We start from the raw sequence: 16,708 nt of genomic DNA on the forward strand, positions 1-16,708 counted from the left end.
TGACGCAGCAGAAGAATGTTTAAAGAAGAATATAAAGGAAGACAAGGAGGTAACTTTTCAAGTCTATATAGAAAACACCTCTGAGTCATGGACTGCAATGGTATCAGCACAAAGATCCCTGCCTGAAAATTTCACCAGCAAGTGATGAAGGCCAGCACCACTGGCCAAGGAGAAGTAGGAGTCTGCCTCCCGGCTGTCTTGAGATGTCCTGCACAGGGATAGTCTAGGGAAGACCTGGAAGGTGAAGACAAGCAGCTTATGCTAGATAAAACGGAACAAGGAGACCCCAGTATTGGGATACAAAAGAGATGACACTCAAAGGAGTCATGTAAAAAACCCCTATTTATCAAAGCATTTGAAAGGATATTAACATGGCAGATTATGTTTGTTAAAGTCAGAGAAAAAAAAGTCATAATAATTGAGATAAAAAATGCTAAGTGCCTGGAGAGTTCTAGCTATATGTGTAGACAGGGAACATTGTACCTTACAAAATTCTGCAGAAAGAATCTGCAAAATTTATATGGAGATTGTAGGATGTAACTTAAAAACCAATTTAAAGACAACACCCTGCTTATTGGCTCAACGGAGGAGCATGACGGCTCTATTCACTCGAGTTGCAGAGGGCTGGAATGAAGAGCCTTGCTAGAAATGGCAGGGGTGAGGCACAGACTCTGTTTTCATCATCTTATTGTAAGCTGATTGAAAAGTTGCTATAGTGAAAAAAAATTATTTATTGTTCTTTAAAACCTGTCTCAGTGCTTTAAAGCAAATGTACAGGCTGTCTGACATTTTCTGGCAGACTGATTATACTAAAATAATTTGCGATAAGATTTTTTTAACTTGTGGACTCATTTCCGTAAAAATTCTTCTTTTAATTTTATTGTCCTTTTACAACTGTAGTGAATAGACAATTCACCTTATCCATAAAGTAAATTAAATATTTTGGTAATTTTATTTTTCTTCTACAGTAATCATTACAAAGCTACTGAAATTAAAAGATGCAGTGCAACAAATTAAAAAAAACAAACCCAAACCAAACCAAAACATATAGGAAATTATATTGATGTCCAAGCAAAATTTAAAAGATAAAAGCTTCACATACTGTTGAATGACTCAGCATACTTGCAGCCAAGTATTTGCAGTTAGCATTGGCAAAATACTGTCATTTTCTAACATTAAGTGAACTTTCCCTATCCCTCCCTGGAAATCTCTACCCTCAAATTTTATAGCAAATGCTGACAGTACAATATTCTTATTGCTGAATAAATTGTAAAGTACACCCACAAAATATGACGTGAATTTTAAAACTGCCCACTAGAAGGCAGAATTCCCTAGCATTACATTTAACAAACTGGACTCATGACAGTTTTCCCTCTACTTGATATTTAAATAACAATTTGAAGGTAGTTAAAATAATCTCAGCTAAACAGTGGAACAGGTGTAGATTCATTATTCTGGTACTTGTAGAAGCAGTATTTAATACATAAATACACAATACATAAATATTTACATTTTAAAAATGTAATAATAATGCATCTCAAAGCAAAAGCATCAAAGTCACTGAAGAGGCATCATGACCAAAAACTGTACAAACTCTGTGTGTTGTGGAGACATATGGATGACTGCACTGAATGTTCCTGCCTCATCTCAAACTCCTACCTGACCTTTGAAGGACACAGCATACGGACCCACAGTCCTAAGCAAGGGGAAATCAATGCCTTGTCCAGAATGCAGAAGATGTCAGGCTGAGCGTATCACCGAGCCCACTTTCTGCCAAGCAGTCAGCTGAGAGAGGTGCAATAAAAGGAGGCTGCACTGATTTGCTATGTTTTCACTTTCTGTTGGTCGATTCCCAGTTTTCCCAGGCAGAGTGCTTTGGGGATTTGCAGTGTCAACCAGTAGCAAAAAAAAAAAAAAAAGCCTCTGAAAAAGCAGGGATAGAGAAAGAATATCGAAGAATTAAAGACTGGGAATCTTTTGAACCAAATCATGGGAAAGCACATGATGATTAGCAATTTGAAAAGGCAGGGAATGACTATTCAATACAAAATCCAATACAAGTCCAATACAAAATTCAGTACAAAATAGGATAGGACAAAATTATTCAACTTGTTCAGCGATGGGCTGCTGGGGTATACTGGGGCTTGCAGGAGTGGACTGACAAGCAAGGCACCCAGCTGAAGACCCCTCCACGTCTGCACAAGGATGCAAGAAATGCAGTGCAGGCAGAAGATGCCACGAGGCCAAAGGGCAGGCGGAACGCTGCAGGCTGGGATGGAGGGATGCTCTCTTGGCACAAGCTGCCAGCCATGCCTGGCGATCTGCTGTGCGTGGAGAGAGCGTGGCTCGTGCCTGCCAAGGAACTGCAGCAGTGCAAAGGCAGCTTTATTTTCCAGAAACGTCCACCGGATAAGTGATTCGGGCTGAACTCTACGATACAGAAAGTTTGTGAATAGGCGCTCTCAGTCTTTCTCATTAATTTGGGGCTCTCAGTCTTTGTTACTGGTGAAATGGTTAATTACTCATCTATTTGGTTTCCTTGATCCCCTTGTTTGTTTTCTCCCTTCAATTAATTTATGCTAATGACGTGTTTATCTGGTGTTCTTTAATTCCCTGTTGTTATACAAACAATAACCCAGCTCTCAGAGTTTTCTTTTTACATAGCCTGATATAAGGTGGAAACGCTGGGTGAAAAACCAAAGCACAACGGTGCTGTGAAGGGCCACCGAGCTCCTGAAGAGGTAGAAGTAAGTTCAACTGCTCTTGGAATCAGGGATGCCACTTTACATAACTAGGTACAAATTTTATTTTTATTCTTAGTTTCTGTGCATTTAAGTTATATAGTGAAACAGCAGCTATTAACAAGCCTTAAAAGTCCATTTTGTGCTGAAGTCATCCCTTTGGCCCCTTTCTCTTCTCCAGGTAGGCTTTCTGATTTCTTTCACATCTCCTCCTGCACCTCAGAAGGCTTTCAATTCCCAGCCCTGCCTCTTTATTCTCTCTTGCATAACTGAGAGATTTGCCAAGGAGGCTGCTACTGGCTAGATGGGGATGAAGTCAAATCCGTGAAACCTTCTTTAAAAATACATTCAATTCATACCACATAATGAGATAAAAAGCAAGATGTATTTTTCAGTATCAAAAGTGCTTGTTACCTTTATCACCAAGCTCTCTGAAAAAGGTTGGTCCTGGTTTAGCTTTGGCAACACAAAGTAGTGCAGCATCTACCTCCTTTAAAGACACAAACGAGAAAAGATAAAGCCAGTTTTGAAAGAGAAGTCTATTTGGTTGGGTAACAGAAAAAATGCAAGTTCTTTTGAAGAAGGAAAGGAACATTTTGCTTACCTTTTTTGTCAGCTTCTTGGCTGAGGCCTTCCCTATAATAAAAAAAATCATCATCATTCAATAACAAACTGACTTCAAACTTTGATCAGGTTCTGTGGCATTTCTTCAGATTTTTATGGGAAAATGCTAAGTAATATGAAACAGAATATTCTGCAACAGGCAGTTTGTTTCTAATTCCCACAATGATCAAGAAAGGACAACATTTAAAAATAATATGAGCAGTCTGTTCAAATGTTCTTGCAAGCTAGATGAAACCACAGCCCACTTTGGTATCTGTGACTGACTTACTAGTGTGATTTTGCATATTCGCTACAAATGTAGTACAGATTCCAAAGCAAGATTATACAGTAAGAAACAACTGTAGTATTTACAAAGGGATTTGCATGCACATATAATAGTCCTTGAAGTACAGGTTGAGTATGCAAAAGCTAAGAAATGCTAAAAAAGAGAATGAAAATGTTGATGTTTCTATTAAGCAGAAGTAAATCGAACAACTCTGCCTCCTGAAACAGCATCAGATGAAACCATGCAAACTCCTAAGTGTTGATTAGTAGGTTAAAGTCGATACACTCAAACAGGGGAGTCACTGGCAGCGGTACAGGTTGTGTTCCTGTGTAAACCGCCCGTTTGAGGAGCTGCGATGTATGATCAGTGGAACGTTTCAGCTGGTTAGGCAGGGACCACAGGAATCCTGCAGTCATGGACTGGCAGGAGCTGTGCTCCATCCCTTCTCAGTCTACCTGCCGTTATCACGCCAGCCAGCCTCCTCAGCATTGCTCCTCGTACAGTTTTTAAACGCCCGTGTCCTTCACTCTCACCACTCAGCCCATCGCTCCCTTCCTTCCTTCATCACCAGCTCCTCCGGACTCCAGCCAGCCGTTCCCTCCGATTTATTCACACTGTGCAAGCACAAGCCGAGCTGCTTGCGCTCGCCCTGAGGACGGGTGCCCCTGCGTGCCGCAGCCCGCTTTGCTCCACGCTCGGACTCCAAGGCTGGCTCTGCTGCTGCGCGGGCATCTCGCGGCCGAAGGGGCACCAGCGCAGGCTGCTGTCTGCGAACGCACGTGGCGGAGGCAGCGTGGTGGGCAGCTCTCAGCAAACTTCTACCAAGCATTTTCACAGGCTCATAATTTAGCCAGAAAGAGGTGCGTTCTCAGTACAACAGCAAATTTCCGTAATGCTGGCAAAAGACATGCCCAGCTGCAGGGGGTCTCCACCAGCAACTTTTGGCTTCGGACGAGGGAAGCTGCTGGAACATCTCAACCAGCGATAGTTCATTTTTCAGCACAGGCAAACCAGTGCCCTGGTCTCTGCTCCCTGAACTGGCAGTAACAGTTTTGCTGATAAATTCCTCTCCCCATCCCCCCTCCCTCAAATCAGCCTAAGGCAGACACCTGGCACATAACATTTCAACTCAAATGTTTAAGTTTGACAAAAGTTATAAGCAACTAAAATTAGGGTTTTAATACTGGAGTGTTGAGTGACCCTAGCAACAGGTGTTGCCAGCACCACCTGTTACTGTGGATGAATACATTTTTGTGCACTGCCTGTACATATATTTACACCCATACACACACACACATATAAAGCTACATAGATAGATACCTTCTAGCTCAAAGGACATATGAAATCCTCTACTTTGCCTCATTTGAGACAAAAGAAGTCAGACTAATAACAGTCTGGGAGAGCAAGCACAAATCACTACAGCCAGTAAGGCTGAGTCCCGAGCAGAGTGATGCAACACCACAGTTTAACACTGTTCACTGCTGCAGAGCATTTTGATGAATGGCTATTTTGCAAATTAAGTGATTCAGATCTCAGCTTTGAAATGTCACCTCCTCTGTACAGCACACTTCAACGTGGAATTAAACTACAGCAGCTCTTTCAGCTCTGGGAGACCCACACAGTGAGAAGCCTTATAGGAGGGAATGAGTCAGGCTGTAGGTCTGCGAAAAACAGTTTCTGAAAGAAAAAAGGGGAAACCATCCTGCAATGTTTTTTGCTGTAAATGGTCTTTGTACTTGTTGTCTGTATTAAAGCCAGCCATACACCCTCATTTGGTTAACAGCAGCTCCACTCATTCCATTCTCCTGGTGGCCCCAAGAGCATCACACCTGGGACAGCACCTGCTACCGCGGCAGTGCGCTGGGCAGGAGCCTTTTGCCGGCATCCAGGAGGATGATGAAGGGAGACAACCTGAACTCTGTGGGCTGGAACAGCAAAGGCACGAATAATTGATGCAAGGTAAGGAGAAAGCACTGGGAGCTACAGCTGAGACACCAGTTGGCCAAGTTTGTGAAGCTCTACACTTGGCTAAGTCCATGTTTCTGCGTGCTGTATTCAGCACTGTAACTCCGAAACGCTTCAGCTAGCCAGTTTTAGGGAACATATCCTCAGTGAGAATTGCCCTACCTTGATAAAAACTAAGAAAGGGAAGGAAAATCTGTTGTAGACATATGGACTCTCTTTTCACCAGCCAGCAGTCACAACCGCAACTGCCCAGAGCTCATAGAAACGGCTGTGGCAGCCATCAACATCTGCTCTCTCGCGTTCAGCTGTGGCCACCCTCCAGAGGATGTTTAAGATGCTGACATGCCGACTGACTTCTTTCGGAGATGAAAAGACAGTAACGACAACACTACAGAGGTGCTCATGCTACCCTTGACTGGGGAATCTTGGCATGGGTGAAAGGACTAGCAGAGAGAGGAAGCCTTTGCTGAGTGGCAGAAGAGGAGGAGGATGGTCACACCACCCCAGGACGTGGCGAGGGGCAGAACGAGGTGGGCGAGAGTCTGTCCCTGCCACGACTGACTGCAAAAGGGGCAGCTGCTGCAATAAAAGAGGAAAAAAGGCAGGAGGAAAAGGGACAGATTGAGAGGTAAACAAAGACATTTCTACTTTTCTTAGTAGTAAATACAGCAGAGTAATAAATGTGGAACCTTTTAATGGTGCTCTTCTCAAATGGGCTTCAAAATCAAAAGGTTTAATAACCTAGGCAGATGAAAATGGCATACAGATGTCAGCAAGCATGTGTACTGGTAGGCCAGGAATTTTTAGAGAAAATCTGACATGTGAGACACTAGTGTTATTTTTCATATTGCCGTTTGTGTGAAGTATGAGAAGACAATCTTATAATAATGCAATAATTTAAACTGTAGAATGAGTTTCCTCCAATAATTATTTGAATATTTTTCAAAGAATTAAATCCAGTTATATTCTACTGGTACTGTCAACATATAAAATAATCTGTGAAGACTCAAATCTCTGTTTTTACTTGCAAACATTAGCTCCTTTTATTGTAGCACTCACAATATTCTTTGAATACTGATTTAGCTCTTGGTGCTTATTCTCTCCATTTATTCACTTCCTAACAATGAGATCCCTTTAAACACCAACAAGGAAAGCTCTGTTAATATCGCACACTACCATATCAAACGTGCAGCTCTCTGAGGAACGAGGTCTTTTAAGGCCTTGTCTACAATAATTAGGAAAAGAAGGTTAATTCCTCTTTGCAGAAAATGCACTGCAAAAGTATGAACAGTTTTCTTAGCCAGTTCAGACACTGAAAAAAGAAGTCTCTTCCTTTCTATCAATTAAATCTTGGTGCTGTCATTCCTGACACATGACTACAAATACATCAGGATCTAAGTCTCTCTCTGAGGAATACAGGCAATGGTTATAATTATTAGGAACTTATTAATCTAATAAGTAAAAGATCTATACAATGCATTTTTCTACAGTTTTATTCTTTTACCTTGATAGATTCTTACTAACAGGTAAATTAATAATGTATTAGAAAACTTTTTTGTAGTAGTAACAGTCTTTGGTATCAGAAAAAGAAACTTGGAACTGTTATTGTTTTGAACTTGAATGAATGAGAAGAAAAACAACTTTTTTTTCCTGCAGAGCTGCCAAGACTGTGATGGAATTCTGGCTTAAAGGACAGTGAGTATTTTCAAGGGTCTCTACATATTTTACAGATGCTATCATCAAGTTTTCACCATTTATAGTGGGTCCATGAAACAACAATGAGGTACAGACACCTTTCATGGACAAAAAGCCATTTTAGCTTTTTAAGTTGAATGAATACTGAGTCTACTTAGAAGCACACAAATTCTGTGCTGTTAGCCAAGAAAGTTAGCTGACAACTGTAATTAAGAAAACACTGCCAAGAGCAGCTATGTCAGCCTTAATTTGCCTTCGGCAAACCTGGGTATTTTGTCACATATATTTCTTACATTAGAAGTGTTTCCGCCATCTATCAGTTTTTTACACTAAGATGTAGAATGGACCCGACATCAATGTTAGGATTAACATTAGGAATGGGCTGAATTGAACAAGTACCCACTTGCACTCAGTAACGCCCATTTACACCTGTACAGCTAAGGAAAGGCTTAGATCTGACAAAAGACGTTCAGAGCCAAAGAATGAACAAAAGCAGTAAGATCAACCATTACAACAATAATCAAATGCTAAAGCAAAAGTAGAGAAGTTACTACGACCTGCTAGAAAACATAATTTAACATGTCTCTTCAAATGACAAGAGTATATCATAGGTATCTTTTCCTAGGAGGACAACAAACTCCTGTCCTTTTCATCAGCAAAGTCACTGAGATGGTTTGACCAGGATCTCTTTTTAGCTCCATTTGAGACAGACGCAGTGATAACCAAGTACAAAAAAAAAAAAAAATCTCCTCCCAGTTTTTTAATTTTAGATGGCAATCATTGCTATCTTTGCTGAAGTTTGGCAAGTTCAAAGTTGTACTGGGGTACCAGGAAACCATTTTTTTTTTGTGAAAAATTAAGACGAGAATAGCATTAAGTATGTCACAATTCACGCAAACTCTGATTCCGCAAAATGATGAGTGAAACAAACCTTTTAAGCTGGACGGGATTTCGGCACAGTTGTAACCTGAGGATCAGGGTGTTTTAAAAACCAAACCACTGTGCACAGCTCATGCCATGGCCTTTACAGCAGAGCCCACCCTGCAGCCTTGCCTGCCATGGGAACAAGAATTTGTATTTCTCCGTTTTAGTCAGCTGTCAGCTTTCACACAACCTGAACTCTGAGAACCCTGCCCCTACGCCCTGGTGAGCTGGGTTAGGTAAGAATTGTGTATGTTGTTTTCCTTGGGGAGATCCTGTTAAAATTTTTGTTTAAATCAGCCTAAAATATAAGATCATTGAAATTCTACAGCTTGTATTTCATTCCCAGCTCTCTCTCAGATATTTTTTATGACACTGGACAACTACCTTATCTCAACAAGGTGTCCTTTGTTTACCTGCTTTATTTACAGTCTCAGCTCTTTAAAGCTCTTCCATGCATTTATGAAGTACTTACTGCTAATGAAACCAATACTGTAAAGGGCAAAAATTCAAGCCAGTAATTAGTTCAAGGCCTCCTTTTGAAATATTGGTGATATTGGAGATAATCAAGGATAGAAAAAAAAATTAAAGCTTTTTGAAAGCATGACAAACCAAGTGGTCAGATTCCTATGATAGCTCCTGGCAAACCAATACCTGAATAATAAATGAGCGTGCTATTTAAATGAATTAAGAATCCACTTCAGCTAGAAAGCTTTTACTGAACTAGTGCATTGCTCCATTGAAAGATAATTGATAAAAGTAATTTCAATCATGTGAATTGAACCACCTGAATTAAAATCCAAGTATGCCCAGTGGAAAAGGCAATTTGCAATAACAGAAGCTTCTGATATGCTTTACAAAACAAGCTTTGCATCTGTCCTTCTTTATTTAGAGCAGTCGTTCCTCTGAGGAAACGAGAAATATACAGTGCTGGGCAGAGGCCAGCGCTGGCAAATCTCCATTTCAGAAGAGCAGTTGCATCAGAGCCAGTCAATACCAGAAGGCTTCTCTGTGAGTAAGGCAGCCTGGGGTAAAAAGGGTGGGATGCTGATGCAGGGAGAAAACATCAAAGAATGACACAGTCTTTTAGGAAACTGAAACAGACTGAAAAATTAAGATAAGCCAGTTTTCAAAACCTGTTAAAGAGACCATGGCACCGAGTCACCAGCAGTACCAGGAGTTCCAAAATAACCAAAGGCATCAGGGTAAAAGCAGATTTTGTGGTGCTCGTTACAGAGCACGCGAGCAGCTCAGTCCTCGCTGGTTCTGTAGCAGGAGTCTGTGGCGATGGGCAGGGAGAACAGAGGAACAACCTCTCCTTAGGTATTATCCAGGGAAAGCGACTTGCTCCCAGACCTGCTCTCTTTCTAATAACACATCCAAACTGCAGATAGGAAAAGTTGAGAAGAGGTTCAAACTTCCAAGCTTACCACAAGACTTGCACTGCAATGATACATGGCATACAGAAAGTTATTTCTTCCAAAACACCAGAAAAGTCTAACAGGCGTGTAACAGCAGTCCTTGGCTGCAAAAAGAACATGTGATGCGAGTTAAGATTTCACATGTAACACACAAGCAGCAAGGAGCCAAGCAGAGAGCGCAATCGCAGATGAGCATCTCCCCGGCAGAAGAGGCTGCCAGCGCGCTGGCCTGGTTCTGAGCTCAGGACTGGAGGCAGCATCCAGAGGAAAAATGTGTCATGTGAAATACAAGTCCTCAGACTCCCAAATAAGCACGTCATGCTTGGTTCCTCTGGCTTCATTTAGATGTCTAAAAATTAGATGCCTAAATCTGAGTTAGTGATCTCTATGGTGCTTTGCTGTAACTATGATCGTGTAAGGACATATGTAGAAAAGGGTTTATAATTAACTTTGAAATCTGCTGCTCCTATTTCAGCTCTGAAGAAGAGCGCATATGCCCAAAAGCTTGTCTAATTTTTCCAACTCACAGCAGCTGGTCTAATAAAAGATACTATCTCTGCCTACAAACCTCATCCTGACTAATGACCCCAGGCTCCATTTATAGTCAAGGGAGAGAAACAGTCACAGCAAAAGAGCAATTTAGTCCAGGTTGAGGTACGTGTCTAATACAGGCCTTGGACTTACCTGTTTCCTTCCATTAACTTTAAAGAGATGCTACAATTACTCCCTCTGACCTGACATTCAGCTTTTATATATCTAAATCGAGTAGATGAATCCTTCTGCACGTAACCAGATAACTCACACCATGACTGCTTTTTGTATTTGTTATATCTGTAATCTGTTTTTTCCAACCTCCTATCTATCAGCACAATGTTAGCAGTGCTAAGGGCATGTATTCTCTGTTTTATTAAGAACTTAATCAGATACAAGGGCAAAGTGTACTACAGTTTAAGAGGCAGAGTGACTGCATAATTGGAGCAATAAAATATTATAAAGGACAATTAAGATTACCTGGAAGGAGCTGCATGCAGCTGTATACATTTCTGAGACCAGAAGGGTGGAGAATGACTTCTGCTAACCTACAGAGAACATTATGCAGTTCAGACTTTTGGGATGGATGGCATCTCCTGAATCTGCACAAAACCATGGACCTTCCATAAAGAGCAGGCAGGTAGAGCCTCAACTCACAAAAAATTCCTAGTATGAGGCTTGAGATGGTAGTCAGTCTCACCTAGCAAAGAAAACAGCATAAGCTAGACTAAGCCTTCAAGACTCAATTCAGAAGTTCAATTAATGAACTTTGATCCTACTCTAAAATAAAGAAGAGATGATTCCTGTAGCATTGCTATGCTTTATGTTGTCATTGCCTATTGCTAACAAAGACTAGTTTTTCAAATACTGTAGTGCCGGAGCACATGCTAGGTTAAGGTACTAACAACAGATGAAGATAAACTATTATGATAGCCTCATAGCACTAGAGGTTTAATTTTGTTCCTCTGCTAGACAGTGTTAGAAGTTGTGAATCCTGGCCTATGGGCTTTGTAATCTACAGCTGAAGAAGGTAAGTATAACAAAAATTAGAAGAACAAATAAAGTAGGGTAAGAACAACTACAATGAAATGACACAGTTAAAAATCTAACTGCATGCACAACTTGAGCAAATTGCATCTTAATCATAAGCAGAGATTAATCTGGATTCAGAACGAAAATGTGTGCAAATTAATTGTCCCACAATCAAAATGAAGGAAGAAAAGGTCAAGACCTTAACAGCACCAGAAATTGATTCTTACCTCACTGTGTAAGACTTGATTTAAGCTTATGTGCTTAAGATAAAGCCACCATCACCACTGTAGCAACTATCCCTTTCGTATCTCATTCAGCCAATTCCTTTACAATTTGTATTCTTTCATATATCTGGAGACCTTCCCTACCATGACAAACTGTTATTTTTCACATGCATCTTACAAAATGTAAAAAAATATAATACAGTTAAAGACTAAGCACAAGAATATTAATTATTACAAATTGGATTCACTTGCTGGCAAACATTACTGAGGTGCCAGGTGAAAAATTCATCCTTTATGTGGGAATTTGTTACTAGCATAAAGCTACTTTACTAACCCTGGAATAAGGAAAAAGAGGGCATGTGTCAGAGAGGACTATCTTTTTCACCTTCTTGCTTTAGTGCAATTTACCCCTAAGCAGGAACTGCAAATCATATCAAACTGTGTCAAATTATATTAAGTAACTGTATGGTTTATTTATTGCACTTTGATACGTAACGAACATTCCAACATGCAAGAATTACAGATAATGAGGCCAGAAATGACCATGTGGGTCACCTACTTTGTCCTATTGCTCCCAACACACTTCTGCTTATGCATTATCTCATCAGTTTATGTGCACACAAATACATGTTCGCACATTTGAAAGACAGTATTAATACTAAACTGTAGTTTGGAGTTAATAGTGACATTAATTCAACTGCTTTTTTTTTATGAAATAGTTTGCTTTTTCTTAAACATACTCATCCAAGTAAAAACTTCAGGGTACTGTTGATATTGCTGATTCCTAGAGGAAAAGAAAAAAAAAAATGCAGTAACTTGATATAATTTAAAAATTAAAACTGGAAATATTTTGTGAAAAAATTGAAGTTATTCATGGCATCAGCATGAAAAATGCAGCACTGTTACCATAATTCTGTTCAGATGTAGGGCATTTATAGCACTTGTGTCCAAGCAGTAAATAGCTGACATATTAGTGCATCAAGCCAATTTAAATTACTGCAGTGGGTAAGTAACCGGGAGCACTGACATTTCTCATAAATTGAATGGGTTCTCAAGAGTCCTGTAAATATAAAAAGCTATTTAGATCTAGTTTATATAGTAGCTTACTTTTTCCCTGTTTCACCCTATCACATATCAAAATTATTTACACCATCATTAATGCTTTCTTTTTTGTTAAAACAGTATTTTTCTTTTAAAGATTAATTTACTTCCACTACAGCAACATGCAGTAAAAGTTCTTAGAAATATTGCAAAAATATGTTCCAAGAGGTGACAGCTGATTGGAAAAGTACAACAGAATTTTGCTAGAAGTATCAGTTTGGGAAACTTTTGTTCATCATGTCCCAGCAACCCCTAGTCAAACCTTTGGAAGAAAAAAAGAAAGAGAGAGAGAGATGGCTGATGTCCTTCTGCACTGCTATTGTGAGATCTGGAAATCTCATCGTCAGGATGCCTGATTTCTATTGCTCTACTATTCTAATGATGGTGGTAATCGTTGTTCCTGTTTCGTTCTCCTAGTGCCTTGTCCCTCCATCAAATGTCTAGAATTTGACTCCTTTAGGGCTGCCCTATATCCTCCACAGACTAAACACACCCTTTCCAACATTTTATTGTTCTTATTTCTTTCCCAGTAGTAACAATTCTAGGGAATATAGCACAAACAGCACCTTTTTGGTGATTGGGAAAGATGGTCCCAGGAGTTTCAGAGAAGCTGGTGGGAAGACCCATGAAGTGGGGCTCCCCTGTGGTTAAGGGAAATTGCCTCATTCACAGAATAGCTGAAGTTGGAAGGGAGCTCTGGAGATAGCTTAGAATGTCCTTATCTTCTCATGGTGACAAGTGGAAAAAGCTCAAAGCAGGGTCAGTCAGGGCAAGTTGCCCAAGACCGTGTCCAGTTGGGTTTTGAATATGCTTGCAGACGTTTGTTTCTAGAAGGGTTATGAATACAAGACATCTCTCTAATTTAATAGTCACCTGACCAACTTCACAATAGGAAAACAGCAGTTTAGGTACTTTTGTAACCTACACAAACACCAAATGCAAGCAGTAGTTGAGAGGTTTCATACGGAGTTTTAATATAAGCAAGGGGGGAAGAATCCTAAAGGCAACAACATTCTTGGGCAGTTGAAGACTGTATCCTGGCTTCAGTTCTTACCGATGACCTATGAAAGAAGAGACAGCATTTTTGCCTTATATGTCAAGACATGAGAGCACTAAGTAGTGGATTTAGCAGTGAATCTGGGCATTTTATTGAAAGGAAACAATTCTATGTTGCTAATTTCATTAATGAGAGCTCTGTGTTTAAGCTCAAGGCCCAGGACGTTTTGTCTTGCTGTCCAGAGCGTGGTAAATACCCCCAAAATACAGAACCTTATTATGCTTATCTTCCAGAACATAAGCCCCATTCATGAACATGCAATTTACAGTGACTTGATGTCTTAGGGCATTGCTATTGAGTTTACAGAACAGTTAATTTGTAAAATATAACCAATATAAATTCTGCTTAGGAGTGAAAGGATTAAGTGAACACCCACTAGATGGTGTTCAGTTACTGCATGGGGTGACCTGGGCTAGTAACAGCTCTAGCTCCTGTTCACCTCTGCTTTGCAGGAGACTTTTCTTGAAGAAACAACAAATACACTTGTATAAGAGGACAAAAAGGGATGAAATCACCCTCTTTACTAGAAATTTGGAAATGCTTTACTAAATTAATTACTACCTGTGTTGAATGTGGGTAAGTGGAACTTATAAAACGTATGACAAATTTAAACAGAAGAAAGTACACAATATTGATTTGGATCCACTTATTCTATGGTTTTACTCAAGATACTTGTATTTTCGCAATTAGTGATATTATCTGTCTGTTCCTCATCCTCCCAAACTCTCCTGACATCATCCATTGAAAGAAAAGGGTGAATAAACACTCACCAAAGAAACATACCCACTTTGCAGTTAGTTTTATTCAAAGGATGAACTGAATTACTGGATGTCTATTCGAGTAGAACCTAATGCATCACTTTCTTTTTCAGCAGAATTATAATAACTGCAACTAATTCCCATTAGTGATTAGTGAATCAGCATAAGGAAAAAAAAAGAATAAAAGTGCTATTTTAGGGGAACAGACCTTTGGCATAGGTGCAGTACTGTAGCACTTCAGATATTTTAGATTCCTGGAGATTACAAGGGTGACTAGTGATAAAGGGAATTGCTATTCAGAGCTGAATTAAGCTGATCCTGTCATGTCAGAATTACCAAAAGGAACCTTTTCCCTTTATAAAGCTCTGAAGTGCAACCTTACACGAAAATTTTAGGAAGGCCATTTTAATGCAGATGACCCCAGTGATGACATTACTTTTTCCAATTGCCACCGTGAGAAGATAAGGACATTCTAATGACCATGTTTGGGAATTTTCCTACAGAAGACTCTGCCTACTGCTTTGGGCATTTTAGTGATCCTGCACAGCCCTACTTCATTATTTCCATAACCCTCCAGCTTCAGGCATTATTGCAATCTCTAGCTTTTCTTTCTTTCTTCCTTCTCATGCTTAATCAGAGTTCCTTTCAGTAGCTGACTTGCTTTCCTTCAGTTGATGGTCCACGTCATTCTCGCTTTTACCTTTAAATTAGCCAGGAGTTTCTTTCTACTTCTAAGATTAGCTCATTCTGTTATTAGCACATACAGAAACTCTGAGCAAACCAGTAACAGCCCCTGCTGAGTCTGACTTGTTTATACATCATTAACATCTGTCACATAGCAATTAACAGATGTTTGGGAAGTTTTCTTACAGCAGGGGCTCCAAGGCTATGTAAAAGTGATAACAGAATGCTCCTGTATTTTAAGCTAAGAAAGGTTTATCCTATTTTTGCCACACAAAAAGACTACTGGAGCAATACAGTTTCTGCTAGTTTCTGAGAGTACCAGAATGAAGAAAGTTATATAAACCGAATTTGAAACATTGTGTTTATTCCAAAGATAAGGTGGTAACAGAGAGAGGAGCAGGATCATGAAAAGTCTGAGAACCCCCCTAAAAGATCAGAGAGAACTCAAGTAATGAGAACTCACAGAAGGGCTTAAAAACAGATGTTAATCATGCCTTATTGCAGTGGCCCAAACAGTTTGGTTAATTTGCAAGTTCGAAAAAAATAAATGCTGCCAATAGTAAATTTAATAATAAATTACTGACACGATGTCCACCAGCCTTCCTTGTCAGTAGAAAAGAAAGTCTCGTGCGCCAGTTAGAACACCTCCTCCGCTCTAAGGGGTGAACTTTGGAGACTGAGTAAGAGAAGCAAAGATAAGCTGTCTCTTGACCCTGTGACTTCAAACTCCTCACATTCTAAAGCAAAAAGTTTGGCAGAAAGAAAAGAAAAATCTAGACAAAGACGACCAACAGTCTCTTTCAAAAAAATGAAGTTATTGTTTTCTAGAATTGTCTTATTTCCCCAGGAAAAAAAGCTTTCTCCCCTGAATTCAAATCATCTGATGAAGGAAATCTTAAAAAGACATTTGGCTTTACCCTGGATTTAATTTTATATTCAAATTTTCTAAAGAATTCTGATCTTATTAAGCATGAGAGGAAACACTGTATTAGGTCTGTCAAAACAGAAATAGAACAGAAATATTTATTCAGTAAAGATAATGGAGGAGACAAATCTAAAAGCATAAATACACTTCACTCAAAATTCCCACTAACACCTTCTCATTTAACTTGTAGCAGCTTTCAGTATACAGGGCTTCTCTGTCCACTGCCTCTATCCTTGCATTGTCTCCTTTCTGCCACACCCAGCCTCTCTCACAAAACTAACTGCTCCTCCAAGAGCAATCTTGGACTGAAAAAATGAACAATTTTCCCTGTTCCTGTGCAAAGGTGTACATTACCTGGGGGCATCAAGCCCTTAACATCCTAAAAGGATGTTCTTTGCCAGCTCGCTCTTTGTCTTAATCACGATTCCGTGACTACTTTACAACTTTCTTCACCTAAGAACACAGAAAATAACTTGCTTTACTGTACTACCCTCAGCCTAGCAGACACATAGAGCTACAAATGAGGACCAATGCACCTATGGTTCTGGAAGCTCTTCTGCACGTAGCAACTGTGAGTAAAGCACAGGCTAAATGAGTTTGAGTGTTTTGCTCTAGTGAGTATTAGTTTGTACCACTTTTCTCCTTGACTGAAGCTGCAGTTTGACAATTCAGATATTTCAGTAACGGTATTAATTTAAAAAGTTCCTGACTTCAACCTTGCTCCATCTCTTAAGCCACAGTGATTGCTAGCAGATTGTGCTGTG

At 39.9% G+C, this 16,708-nt stretch overlaps 1 protein-coding gene across 1 annotated transcript in view; it reads right to left on the bottom strand.

Moving 5' to 3' along the window:
• MICU2 (mitochondrial calcium uptake 2) overlaps nucleotides 1–16,708 on the bottom strand; it is a 63,268-nt gene that overhangs the window by 35,127 nt on the left and 11,433 nt on the right. The window contains exons 4-5 of the mRNA XM_010572797.1: nucleotides 3,346–3,377; nucleotides 3,156–3,231 (exon numbers count right to left, since the gene is read on the bottom strand). Of these exons, the coding sequence (XP_010571099.1) occupies nucleotides 3,156–3,231; nucleotides 3,346–3,377 (108 nt within the window). The remainder of the gene's footprint in view (nucleotides 1–3,155; nucleotides 3,232–3,345; nucleotides 3,378–16,708) is intronic.

Source organism: Haliaeetus leucocephalus, unplaced genomic scaffold (assembly GCF_000737465.1).
Source record: "Haliaeetus leucocephalus isolate CR32 unplaced genomic scaffold, Haliaeetus_leucocephalus-4.0 Scaffold351, whole genome shotgun sequence".
NCBI lineage: Eukaryota > Metazoa > Chordata > Aves > Accipitriformes > Accipitridae > Haliaeetus > Haliaeetus leucocephalus.